The 13,495-nt window shown below is 41.3% G+C and overlaps 1 protein-coding gene across 1 annotated transcript in view; it reads left to right on the plus strand.

The window, feature by feature from the left end:
• Positions 1–50: 50 nt before the first annotated feature.
• Positions 51–13,495, plus strand: part of Efl1 (elongation factor like GTPase 1) — a 150,699-nt gene continuing 137,254 nt past the window's right edge. The window contains 5 exon segments of the mRNA XM_023710847.1: positions 51–115; positions 744–865; positions 5,974–6,041; positions 8,637–8,721; positions 13,090–13,223. Coding sequence (XP_023566615.1) covers positions 775–865; positions 5,974–6,041; positions 8,637–8,721; positions 13,090–13,223 — 378 coding nt within the window. The 5' untranslated portion in view covers positions 51–115; positions 744–774.

Raw genomic sequence — 13,495 nt, forward strand, 5'->3', positions numbered from 1 at the left:
GCGTGACGCCACGCCCACTTCCGGCGGCGCCCGGCGTGCGCGGGTCAAAGGTCGCTCTTGGCTCCGCCCCTCGTGCGCAGGCTGCGGAGACTGGTGTGCTGTGGCGGCTGCGAAGGTGTGAGCCGGAACGAGTCGGGTGGGGTCTTGGGTCTCGGTCGGGCCCACAGCAGCGGCCTCTCCGGGCGGCCCGGAATCCACAGAGAAACCATGCGGGGACCCGCGGAGGTGGCGGGAGAGTGGTGCCGGGGGTGGGGTGGGGGCTTCCGTGGCCAGCGGGCGGCGCACCTGTTTGGGTCCTCCGTAAGTGCGACCCAACACTTTACCGTGTTCTCTAGGAGACCCTAAAGCCGAGCGCTCACTTCCAGTGACAGCGCGCCAGATAATTGGTGAGGGACTCAGGGACAGGGGGCAGGGGGAGGGTCGCGAAGCGACATAGCCTTCTCGTCGACCTCCTTTCTACTGTCATTGGTCGTCTCAGTGTGGACTAGGTGACCGGGTGTCGCCCCGCCCTGCTGCGCGCGCTGCAAGTCCTAGTAAGGCTGCAGGTCCTGGAAGGGTGCGCAACTCCTCAGGTGCCTGTTGATCCATCCCTTAACTTGGTGCCTGACCTGGGACTGAGCCTGGAGTTTCATCGGGAAACGTACTCCAGCATCTTCAAGGGATCTGAGAATGCTTGTCAGCTCCTAGCGTTTCAGTTTCTTTTGCCCCAACTTTAGCTCTTGTTTCATTCGTACTGCATGCAGGCTTAACTTCCAGTCCCAGGAGTGAATAACCATGGTGCTCAGTAGTTTGGATAAGATAATTGAACTCCAGAAGAACACTGCCAACATCAGGAACATCTGTGTTTTGGCTCACGTTGACCATGGTAAGAATCTTTTTGAAGTGGCTTGTTCTCATTAGCAAGGGAGGCTTGTCTCTACATGTTTCAGTGGATGACGCTCTGAGCATTTTAAAGTGATGCTTGCTTAGAAGCAAGTCATTTCCTTTAAAACTCTGTGATGTCAGAAGTATGCTGTGAGTGCAAGCATTTGAAATGCAGTTAACTAGTGATTGGTGTTCTCTTTAGTCTGTTACGTGGGTTTTAAGTGGAGTGAAGCGGGGCAAATTGAGGTAGATATGTGATAGAAGAGACCATAGTTTGGGAGAACTAGAGAACTGGAAAGCTAGGGATGGGTTAAGAAAAATAAAACCTCACAGTTTAGTTGGTATCACGTGGGTACTCGCAATTGGCAGTGTATTTTCAGAAGGAGCTACATGTGGTGGTAAGGCTAGGGATAGCAATAAGGCTATGGTACATGTGATTCAGACAGATACCACTGTAACACCCTACCGCTGCTTCATGCTGAGCTTGCTCTGTGTTTCAAACTCCTTTTGAGTTCTGGTAGCCACTGCAAAGTTGGTGTGTAAAAGAAAACTTGCCTTGAGGGGAGGGGGCAATAGAAAGAAGTGAAGAGACAGGCTTTTTCTCCAACGGACGCTAGGATAAGGGTTAAGTGCTCCAGCTGGTAGCCTGAATTGAGAACTCCCATTTTCAAGATAGTTTTGCCTTTTTGAGCTTCAGTATGTATACAGCATGAATAAAATAGAATGAAAATCATACCTAACAGCAGCAGGGGTGAACCTGTGGTGCTTACACCACAGCAGGTGTTTTTGGTATCATTGTAAGGTCTGAAAGCTTTATCATCATGGCCTTATAGGATGTGAAGCTAAATGTAGTGATAATGGGAGTCTCTTGGCCAGCAGAGAAATAATTAATAATTTTTATTTGTATTAGGTTATAGGGAGCCATTAGGAGAGGAAAAAAAAGCAGGTGTCTTATAATGAAATAGATTTGATAGGTAAACGTGCTTAAGATGAATTAAAAGGTACAAAAAAGGTTAGTTAGGTGGCTCTTGCCATTGATACAAGAGCTGCAGTCTGAGAACTGAGCAAAAGTGGATCACTCAGAAGCTAAGGATTAATTTTGTACCAATATAGCAACTAACTGTTCTGTCTGAACTTTTATAATTAATTATGCTCCACATATTTTGACGGTATGAGATAAGATTTTTTTTTTTTTTTTTGCTATGTGAATTAACATGTCCATGATGTGGCCTACATGCATAACTCTTCTATCAGGCTGCTTGTACCACCTAATGGGACTGTCACATGCCAACAGATAGTCGTGCATGTACCACCAGTGGTGCAAGCCAGCAGGAACATGTAAATTATGTGGAAAGTCACTGCTGTGTATATGTACATTACAGATTACTTTAAATTTAATTTTTAAAATTAATTCAGACTGATAGTGCTCTAGAAAAACTATGGTTCATTTTATTCAATCAATGGCTATTGAAATGCTACTTCTTCAGTTTGTGTCTAGGTGTTTCCTCAAAGCTTCCTGAAGGCATAGGCTCTTCAGAGGTGGCTGAATCTAGAGTGTGGCACTAGGATTGATTCATAGTGCAATGCTGGGATTAAGGGTGCTAGAATTAGGGGGCTTTTTCAGATAGCTCAGTTATTTAAAGTGCCCCTTGGGCAAATGTAGTCAGGAGCATAAGACCTTGGTTCAATTCCCAGGTCCAGAAGCTGAACCAGACCTGCCCTTAAGGTACCTGGAAGTAACAAAAAACAAAACAAACAAACAAATGAAACTCCTAGAATTAGGGATGTGAGTGCTTCCCACCCTAAGGATATATAGCTTGGGTAAGATAGAAGGGACAGAAAGAGGCTTATTGTATGTCACTTGCATGTTTTGCTGTCTTCTGCCTGCTGTGAATTGTTTCTCCTCTGTGATACCCCTCTTTCATGCTGCCCTGCCATGGAACCAATCAATTATGAATTGAAACCTCTATAAACTGAGAGCTAAGTAAACCTTTCCTCCCTGAACTTTAGGTGTTTTATCTCTGCTATGAGAAAAGTAACTAAAGCAGAAGTTCGTACCAGAGAGGAAGGATTGTTGCTGTGACCGTATCTGTCCATGCAGTTCAGGAGCCTTTGGAAATGGCTTGTGAGAGGATTTGGAAAGGTTCAGAGATACTAGCTGAAAAAGCAGCCCTGGAATGCCCTAAGCTGGTCAGAGCTCAAAAGTCCAGAATGCTGATAGAAAGTCTGCTGCTAAAGACCAGGCTCTAGCAGTATCTGCTGGGAAGAAAAACTACATTGACTGTTGGACTCCAGTCTGTGTGTGTTATGCCTTGGTGAGAAGTTTGTCTGGATTTTGCTCAACAATCTCTTGCCAGTCTTGCCAGCCTCTCTGCCCAACAATCTCTTTAGAGATTGCCTGAAATTGAGATTAAGGACAACAAGCTCATTACTGGCAGAAGAAATTTCAAGGCAGTCTAATGTTGAGGCCGTGACATGGCAACTGTTGGGATTTTTAGCAAGATTTATGTTGACAGTCAAAAGCTAAAAGCTCAGAGGAATGACTTAAAATATTTTCAGTTTGGGCGGAAAGGAAACTCCACTTAGCAACACTGTGGACTACAAAGATAGAGGAAAGAGAACTGATTGCTGAGAAGGAATAGGACAATAGAAAAGATGGCCTGGGGACATCACAAAAACAACTGGACTCCAGCCTTTATAGCCTCATATTGCAAAAGTGAAAAACTTTGCTTTGTAAAGAGAGCCCCAGAGCACCATGTCCCAGTATGGCAGCAGCCTGGAGAATTTATTCCTCAGGATACAGTTCAGGGTGCTCAGTGACCCAGGCACTTGACCCTTTCACCCAAGAAAGGAAAGCCTGGCTACTGCTCCAGTAGGTAGCAGGACTTGGCATCAGCCATGTGGTGCTGGCTTTAGGTGCATACAGAACACGAGTGTTGTGGGATCAAGGAGGCTTGCACACAGATTTCAGAAGAAGGGCTGGGAGACCAGGCAGTGTGCACCTAAGAGGGCAGTATGTAAAGCTGTGAGTGTGAAGCTGAACATGCAGTTTGAGACCCCAGAATTTTTAAGAAGGCAGGAACATGGATCATTAGAGGAAAATTGCAAGTAGGGAGGAGCAGGCCCTAAAAAGAAACCATGGGCATTACAACCCCTAGATGTGCTTGGATGAAGCCACTCAAATCTGCAAGTTTACATCTCGCCACAGATTGCTTTGGATGCTGGATGTGGAACTTATTGTTTGCCCTGCTGGATTTTGGTCTTGCTCTGATCCCATTCCTTTATATCTCTGTATTTGTACCCTTTGGAGTGCTAATGTTTTACCTTGTGCTATTGTATGTTGGAAATGTTTCACTTTCTTTGTATAGGGCCTCACAGTTAAGGGTTTGCCTTAAATCTCAGAGACTTTGTACTTGTACTTGTCAGCAATGCTGAAACTGTTAGGATTCTTGACAACTTTTAGAGATAGACTACATGCCTCTTGCATAAAGGGATGTGCATGAGTCTTTGGGGGGCCGGGGAAAGAATGTTATGGCTGTATCTAGATATCCCCCAAAGCTTCATGCAGTCACATGGGGTGGGGCTTTTCAGAAGTGGCTGGTTCCAGAGTATGTGGCACTGGGATTGACTCATGGTGCGATGCTAGGAATAAGGGCACTAGAACTAAAGAGTATAAATGCTACCTGTACTCTAGTACAAGTAGTTTGGATGAGGTATAAGGGACAGAAAGAGGCTTCTTGCTTGTCACTTGCTTGCTTGTGCTATCTTCTGCCTGCTACGAACTGTTTCTCCACTATATTGTCCCTCCGTGCCATCCTGCCTTTGAGCCAGCCAACTATCAACTAAAACCTCTATAACCTATGAGCTAGATAAGCCTTTCCTCCTTTAACTTTGGTGTCAGGTATTTTGTATTGGCAATGAGAAAAGTAACCAAGATAGCTGCTCTATGTCAAGTATTGTTCTAGTCCTAAAATGTGGTCATGAATAAAGCAGTGTCTACTTTCTTGGTTTTTATGTTGTATGGTAAGTATATTTTCCCATATATAGGATGAATTGTACTTTATTGGGTATCTGAAAAGTGTTTCTCTAGGATTATATGCTAATATAATATTCACATGGCAAACTGATAACACATTATTAAAGATCTCAAGTTGTCCCACTGATTGATCTCTGGTTTAAATTATTATACAGATTAGCTTTGCTACATATAGCTTTGCTAAAGTTCCTAGAGTGCAGTAAGGACTTACATTAAAGAACAACCTCTCCTTTTGTTAGAGCAACCCAGCTGCACTAATTATGTATACTTATGACATTCTTTAGACAAAGTTACCTAGTTGTACCGCTTGAAATTGTGTGAACCTTAGTGGTAGGCTAGTGAAGATAACTATAAGTGTACAGGTAATACAAAGAGTTTAATATAAAGTGAAGTGTAGAGTTATGTTTGGCTATGAAGTTGCCCTGGAGGCCACAGTGTAGCTGATGTCCTCTTCAAACTGATTAGCAATAATTAGCAGTTTAACTGGAAAATTCCAGGTAAGTTCATTCATGGGAAAATACTGTTTTACTCAGTGTACCTTTCAGAAACAAAAGTCATTGCTTTTCTTTTGTCATTTTGAGCTAACAGAGACTGAAGTCTATAAATGTGGTCACTAGTATAGATATGGATGGCTGGTAATAATAATTGTAAACTTGACTGAATTCTTATAGGACAGATGAATTCTTATAGGACAGTGGTCTGTTTGGATTGGCATGGTGATTTGCTTCATTAGTTAAAAGTCTGTGCCCATTATTTAAAGTTTACTTTAATTAAGAGAATTGTGCTTTGAAAAGTTGCCTGCTGACTTTCCAAGTGAGTAGATGAAATTTCCAGGGAGGCTAGGTTTCAGCACAGTAGTGTCGACATTTATGACCTTCCAGGTGGTGTTCTGTTCAGAAGTCTGTGAGTCTTTTACAGTGTCTCTTTTGTCTGGTGGCAGTTGGTGTAGCTAACTAAGAAATCTTTGTAAAACCAAGTTTTTTGACTAAACATAAATCTGTAGGTACAATCCATCCTGCCATCCCCCCCCTTTTTCTTTAAGACATAGATTCTAATTAATGTTATTTTAACAGGAAAAACTACTCTTGCTGATTGTCTCATATCCAGTAATGGAATCATCTCCAGCCGTCTCGCAGGCAAGGTATGTTATATTTGATGAGTACTTGTTGCATTTCAGTATTAGCTATCTACAAAGTCATGAGCCGTTTGCCTTGCTCTTTAGTGGTCTAAGTAGTATAAAACAGAGTTCTTACACTGGGCATGGTGTCACATGCCTTTAACCTTGCACTTTGGGAAATAAAGGTGGCAGATTCACAAGTTCGAGCCTAACTTGAACAGCTTATTAAGACTCTCAAAAAAATTAAAAAAAATTTTTTTTTTTGAGACTGGAATGTAGCTCAGTGTGAGGGCCTTGGGATCTATACCCAGTGCCACAAACAGCAATAACAACCACGCATAGTTACATAGTTCCTGCATCAAAGCAGCTGTTGATCCATTAAATGAGATAAATAGGGCTGGGGATATAGATCCGTGGTGTAAGTGCCTGCCTGACAAGCACAAGATCCTGAGTTCCATCCCCACTACGGGGGGAGGGGGGGCTAAACAGATGTTGAAAAGTTATTTCTATATTGCTTTGTATTGCCTCATAGGAATATTTTGTAAGTGTGAAAGAGTTTTGCATTACATCAAATGAAAATTGTCAAGTTTACAAAGAAAGATTTTTCATAGGTGAATGAGTTGGGTGATTTGAGAAGGCAGAGAAGTCATCAAGTGGTGAAAGATAACATATGTGAAGTCTAATTTGTTTGTTGTATCCAATTTGAGTGAGGATTTGCTTAGAGATTAGTGGGAAAGAAAATGATTACAATGATTGGAGGCTAACCTAGGTGTCCTCAGTACCAAAGAAAGTCTTCAGCCTGTGGATCATATGAAACAGTGTTTTGGGAAATGAAAGAAACCTTTGGTTTCTAGCTGTGAAAGGGCTTGGAATAATTGAGTTAGTAGTATAAAAATTTTTTTAAAAATTCTCTCCTTAGTAAATCCAGGATATAAACAACAGGATTTATCAGGTGACTAGGAGTGTAGAGATGAGGAAATGGGGAAGTAAAATTGAATCAGTAAAGTAGCTCTAGGAAGATTAAAAGTAGAATAGGGTGCTTGAAGCTAGTTGTCTGGGGAACAGATTTAATAATTGAGAAATTGCACTCCTAGATAGTTTATGTACGAGAGATACACTCCAGTTTATATCATCTTAGTTACAGTTAAAGGAAACAGAAGTCAATACATATCCACCGCCAAGAGGCTGGATAAATAGTTGTGGTAGATTTAGGAGGTGGAATATTACAGTAATGACAGTTCATCAGTTAGAGTTATATCTCTCCTGGATAAATCTCAGGAATATAATAGTAAAAAAATGATATTACACATAGTGTGATTACATTCATATAAAGCTTAATACATACAAATTGTAAATGATGTATTACTTAGTAATACATTTATTTTTAGAAATTATGAGCAAAGCAAGGAAATGGACAAGGTGCATTTCAGGATGGTGGTTACCTATCAGCTAGGTCCCAGGGGACTTTAATGGAAACACTATTCTTTTGCTTTCTTAAGTAGTGTGTATGCAGGTGTTTATTGTATTGTTAGTCTTTCTGCTTGTTTTGTGCTATTTGCATTGACAAGAGTGATAGACTTTGAAGGAAAAGCCCGTAAATGGAACCAACCAGGAATCTAAGGAGAGACTGGAGGGAAACTGTAGATTTCAAACCTTTGAAAGATATTTTGTACATGGTACGAGCACATGCATGCACAAAGGGTAACTGTGTAATGCTCCCCTGGAATCAAGAAGGTGCATATTGAAAAGATCACTACATGGGGCCAGAAGTTTTAGGTAAGTTTTAGGACTCTGGTTTTGCCAGAGCTGTGGAAATGCAATACTTTCTGAAAATTTAAGAATTAATGTGAGATGAATTAGGGTGGTAATATTGTATCAATAAATTATTCTCAAGACTTTTGAATGAAAATACTGTATAAATGTAAAGGTTAAGTTCAGAATTTTCAAGAATCTTATGGTGCAGAGAATGAAGGCTAGAACAGGAGGGCCCACTCTTGAGGGGAGGCCAGAGGGTAGAGTGGTGTTGGGGCCGGGAGCACAGTTAAGGGTGCCAGCACTGGGGCAAGACACCGTAGAGCCTGGAGAATCTGCTTTTATTTGTGGACACTGAAGTTTTGAAAACCAGCAAAATGGTGATAATAAATATTATCTACCATTATTATCATTAAAATATTTAAAATATGTAAACTTGGGGAATGCAATAAAAGGTTCTTATGCCTTTAGAAATTTTCTCTTTAAATCTCTGCATAGAACTTGAACATGTCAATTAACCTAGGAACAGAAAAAGAATGGCTATGTTTGTGGTGAACAGAGGAATTCCTGCAATGCCACCCTCTGTGACTTCTCAAGGACTGCTCATTCTTGGCTGCAGTGTGGATGAGCAGTGGTCCAGAGGGTGCCCAGTGTGCAATACATTTGAGTTCTACCAGTACTCAGTTTTATTTGTATTTTTCTTCCCCTCCATTAACTTTCTTTCTTCATTCAGCTACCTAGTCCTTAAAAACAAAACAAAACAAAACAAAAAAACCATCTGTACGAGTGTTTAAAACAAAAATCAGCCTGTTTGAATGTTGTATTTTAGTTCAGTGGAAGTAAGTAAGCATACTGCTGTTGTTCCAGTTAAGGTACATGGACAGCCGAGAAGATGAACAGATCCGAGGGATCACTATGAAATCCAGTGCCATTTCACTACATTATGCAAAAGGTAATTTTGTCTTTCTTTTAAAGAAGCACAGCTTTGTGACTTTCCTGCCCTCCTTTCTGTCTAAATTCTTTGCAAACGTCCATTTCTTTGCTTTAGGTTCCATGTATTTTATCATGACCTCTCACCGTGACTTCTCATAAGAGCCAGGCCATCCAGGCCTGGATGTTAATGGGGAACACTGGCTGATGCAAGAGCAGAAGGGCCAGTAGTTTACCCCTGCCCCTCCTGCCAAGGGATTGTATGGCTAATTTCACAGGAAAGTTAGGAGCCCTGGGCATTGCTACATTGGCCTTAGTCTTCCTTTTCCTGGCTGGATACTTATTCTGCCTCACAGTCTACGTATTAGATTTGGAGTATTATTTTCTTAGCTATAAGTTACCATGTCCACGAATGAGGCTGTCATTTTCATAGCAATATTTCCAGGAATATTTCTGACAGAAATAGTCAAGTAAGCACAAGAAGTGTATTTTCGCTGATGTTCACCAAAAAACTTGTATTAGTGAAAAAAATGCCAACAGACTAACTGTTGATAGAATGGTTAAAAAAACTGATATATCCATGCTGTGATGTTTATGCAGCTGTTAAATGCTTGATCTAAGTAATGATACAGAAAAAAATGATGAAAGAGCCAATAAAGGAAGTTGCAGAGTATTTTTTTAAAGATACGAATGTGTTTGGTTAATAAAATACATTATCTGAAGGTAAAAGTATTTGGATAGGTGCATACCAAATCATTAATGTTATGTCCAGAGACTGAAGTAATGCAACATTTTTTTAAAACCATCTCTTAAATTTATGGGTATGTCCTCATTCAGTGATCCATGGAATGGGATTGTCTAAGTTATGTTTTTTCTTGCTGAGACAAAATATCTGATACCCAAAGTTAAAGGAGGAAAGGTTTATTAGGCTCATAGTTGGTAGAGATTTCTCAGTTGGCTGACTCCTGGGCAGGGTAGCATGGCAGCGGGGCATTGCAGAAGAGACACAGTTTTTGTCACAGCAGAGCAGATAGAAGGTAGCAAAGCATTGAAGTAACAAGCAGCCCATCCCAGCAGCCTGTTCTATCCTTTATAGTTTATCCAGGCTCTGATGAACTTAGGGTGGTAATTACTTAAACCCGGGGTGGAGCACCCTTAATGGATGTATTCCTTTTTCCATAAGCTTCCATTTTTCTCATCTTTCACCGAAGTATGCAAGTACCCATTCTTTGACATCTTGAGAGTCTCCAGCTTTGTGGAGCTTCCTTCCTTCATTTCTGCCTCAGACAACCCACACTTGTCACTTCAAAGATAGACATCCTCAAGTTTGCCTGCCCTGCCATACTCTTCCCACCAGAACTCTTAACAGCAACAGACACCAGGCTGAGGTCCCAACTTGGTCCTCAGCCCTGCAGACAACCTTCTTACACCTGCCCTATTAGGTTTTGCTCACTCACCCACATTTGTTTGAACCTTCCAGTGTCTCCCTGTGTCTTCTCCCCATAGTTTAAGGAGACGTCTCTTGACTTCACAGAAAAGGATTCTCAGTTGCTTGCCACTGTACATCAGTGGTATTTTGTGATGCCCAGGAAATAAGGCAGCAGAACTTTCTGTTCCTGAACACTTTAGAACACACAAGTCTAGGATTTGTGTTAAAACTAGGAATATCATTCAGTATGCCTACATTATTTTCATTTGCAATTTTCATTACCAGTAAGAATAGTATCGCATAATTTTCAGGGATACTATTTTTTAAAATTTGATTCTCATACAAAGTAGGGCCTAGAATTTGAGAAAACAGGTTTTAAAATGACTTAAGTCACAGCAGAAGAGCTTGTTATGGACCTTTTTCTCTAATGGATTTGGGATGACTTTACTTTTGAAAGGTCGTTTGCAGCTATTGGAAAAGGTGAGAGTTGATTAAAAGGGCACTGAGGCAGTTGGCCCACCTCAGCCGAGCCACGCTGTTTCTCTCTCGGGGTGTGACTAGTGAAGTACTTTCTCCTCTGTTATTATTATTATTATTATTATTATTATTATTATTATTATTATTGTGCTTCTTAGAATGTTTAATATGTAAGAGTGTTGTGAACTCAAAAGTTAGCTGTATTTTCCATTTTCATTTGATCACGCACTTATTTTTCAGGATGTAGTTTTTCACATGGTAACACCAGTGTGCCACTAGTTTTCTGTTCCCTTATAGACCTAACCCTGAATTTCTCAGGGTCTGGAGTTGCATACATATTTAGGCTTAGTATTTTTTTTTCTCTATACTCTAAAAATCCTAGCCAGGGAGATGGCTCATGGAATAAGCGCTTCCCTGGCAGGCGCAAAGGCCTGAGTTCAATCCCCAGTTCCGCAAAAAAAAAAAAAAAAAAATCCTGTTGTGCCAATGAAAGATGAGTGAAGAGGAGGCCTGAGATCTCTCTGTGAGTGTATTTTTAGAATCTGAAGGACTGGACAGGAGACTGAGTCTCTTAAACTTCTACTGTATGTCTGGTTCAGGTAGCTTCTCAATAAGATGAGGAATCTCATTCATTTAAGATGAGGAATCTTAAAGTCTCTCATCCTAAAGTCTGGAATTTAGCTAAAGAATCTTAAAGTCCCTCATTCTAAAGTCTGGAATTTAACTAAAGAAACACTCAAGTGTAATTTCCACAACTGCTAAGTAAGGTACCTAAGATCAAAGAAGTGACAAGACCATTAGCTGGAACTGGATATGCTTCTGACTTGTGGCTTTGTGTAACTTTGGGGGTAAACAGCATTTCTGAAATGAAGGTTTAGGCTATAGAAATTCCAAGTGATTGCAACAATCTTGCTTTTGCTTTACGTGATAGCACTCTGGACCATGCTAGACTTGCTCATTTGTCTTCTGCTGATTTACTTGAGGCCATGGTGTATATCCAACAGGGTAGTGAACATTGGCGGTGAGGTCTGATAGGGAGAGACTTTATTACAAACAATGGACCCTTGCTTTGGTGCCTGGTTATTTGACTTGATTTTCTTTGAAGTTGCCCACAGTCCTTGGTTGAAGCTTTCCCTAGTAGCTGCAACAGGACCTTACAAAGCACTTCACCTGTAAAGACCATGGGAGTGGGGCAGTGGTACTGAGGAAGGCGATCTCCTGTGAGCCCCAGGAAGATTTTGCCTTGCTCTTTTGAGGTTTTACTACCTGCTCAATCCTAGATGTAATCCTAAGGTTTGGTCTTCCGTGGCAGATGAGTGTGAATTTGTCTACCACTGTGTATTGTTTGACCTCAGGTGCTTAAGCACAGAGTTAGATTGTAGCTGTGTTCTGGTGAACTGTTTTGTGAAAGGGGCCTGTGCAGGGAACTACCGTAGAGTTGCAGTACACATTATATACTTAGAACGGTGTCAGGCACAGGCAGTCCTTAAATGGTAACTCCCCCTACAGTTGCTGTTGTTTTGTTTTATCTTCATCTTACCACCTGGGGCCCAGAACAAGTCATTACAATAATATTAAGGTGCCCTTCTTCAAGTGGCCCATAAATAATAGCATTCATCCCTAGGTAATTCTTGAGTACTCTAAGGTTAATAAACACTGCATTAAGGGGAGGAACAAAAGGATATAGTTATTCTGCTTTTAATAAAGAATTCTATTGAGTTTAGCAGTAATGACAAATGATTGTAAGATTGTGCAGTGTTACTATATTTCATTTGTTTGCCAGGTTATGATTAAGGCTGAATCTCTGACCTCAGTGTCTAGTTCTGGTGTGGTGGGGACTGAGGGTTTGGTGGGCTCTGTGAATATTAGTACTAGTCATGGTGATGATCACATTTTGTCATGAGTGTCAAAAATGAGAGCCTGTGTGAGCATATATAGCACACTGCTTGGCATAGAGCTGCTGCTTAAGTATTTATAGAGTTTTTGTGAATTGTGTAAATTTCTGTAGGATTTCTTGGGTTTGAGTTTAAATCTCAATTGAGCTCCTTTATGTGCTACTCTTTCAGAAGATACCTGGCCAAAGTTAGCCCATCCTTTGTGTCTTTCAGAATGGGTGTATGGGCTCCTGTGAACAGGCTTCACTCGTGCCCTGTCGGCACTGGTTTCTTTTCATCTCCATTTTCTAATCTGTAAAATGAGAAAACTGTGATTTGTCATAGAGCCAGCAGCATCATGGGTCAGTGGTGCGACTGGCATATTGAGAGCATTTAGCGCACCTGGCTCACGGTGTATTTTCCCCCCAGTGTTGAGGAGTGAATCCAGGCCCTGTGTGGGGCAGGCAGGTGCTCTAGCAGAAGCATAGATAGCTCCAGTACACTAACCTCATATATATTTTGGAAGCTTGGAAGCTTTTTCTCAAAGGCCTGAGGAAACATATTCCATACATGCACAGTTGAAATTGTGTGTTTTCAAACTTTATTTCAGATAACCAGGAGTACCTGATTAATCTCATAGACTCACCAGGGCATGTGGATTTCTCCTCTGAAGTGTCAACAGCTGTTCGCATCTGTGATGGATGCATCATTGTGGTAGATGCTGTGGAAGGGGTCTGTCCACAGGTAAGGTGGGGTGGGGAAATACTTAAGTGGCTGAATGGTGGGGGAAAGAGGAGAAACTTGATTACTGTGGCTTCTTCAGGCATTTTGCTGACAGACAGGTGGCTTTTTGTTTCACATTTGATAATGTTCCCTCTGTGGTAAAGTTAAATCACCAGTGTTTTGAAGGATCTTAGACATGATGACTTCAATTTAGATTCTTTGAAGTGACTGTTCTGTCCTCTTAGGGATGCAGAATAAATTGGAGGAGTGATGGATTGTGGGTGTGGGGCCCT

Source organism: Octodon degus, unplaced genomic scaffold (genome assembly GCF_000260255.1).
Source record: "Octodon degus isolate 3935 unplaced genomic scaffold, OctDeg1.0 scaffold00002, whole genome shotgun sequence".
NCBI lineage: Eukaryota > Metazoa > Chordata > Mammalia > Rodentia > Octodontidae > Octodon > Octodon degus.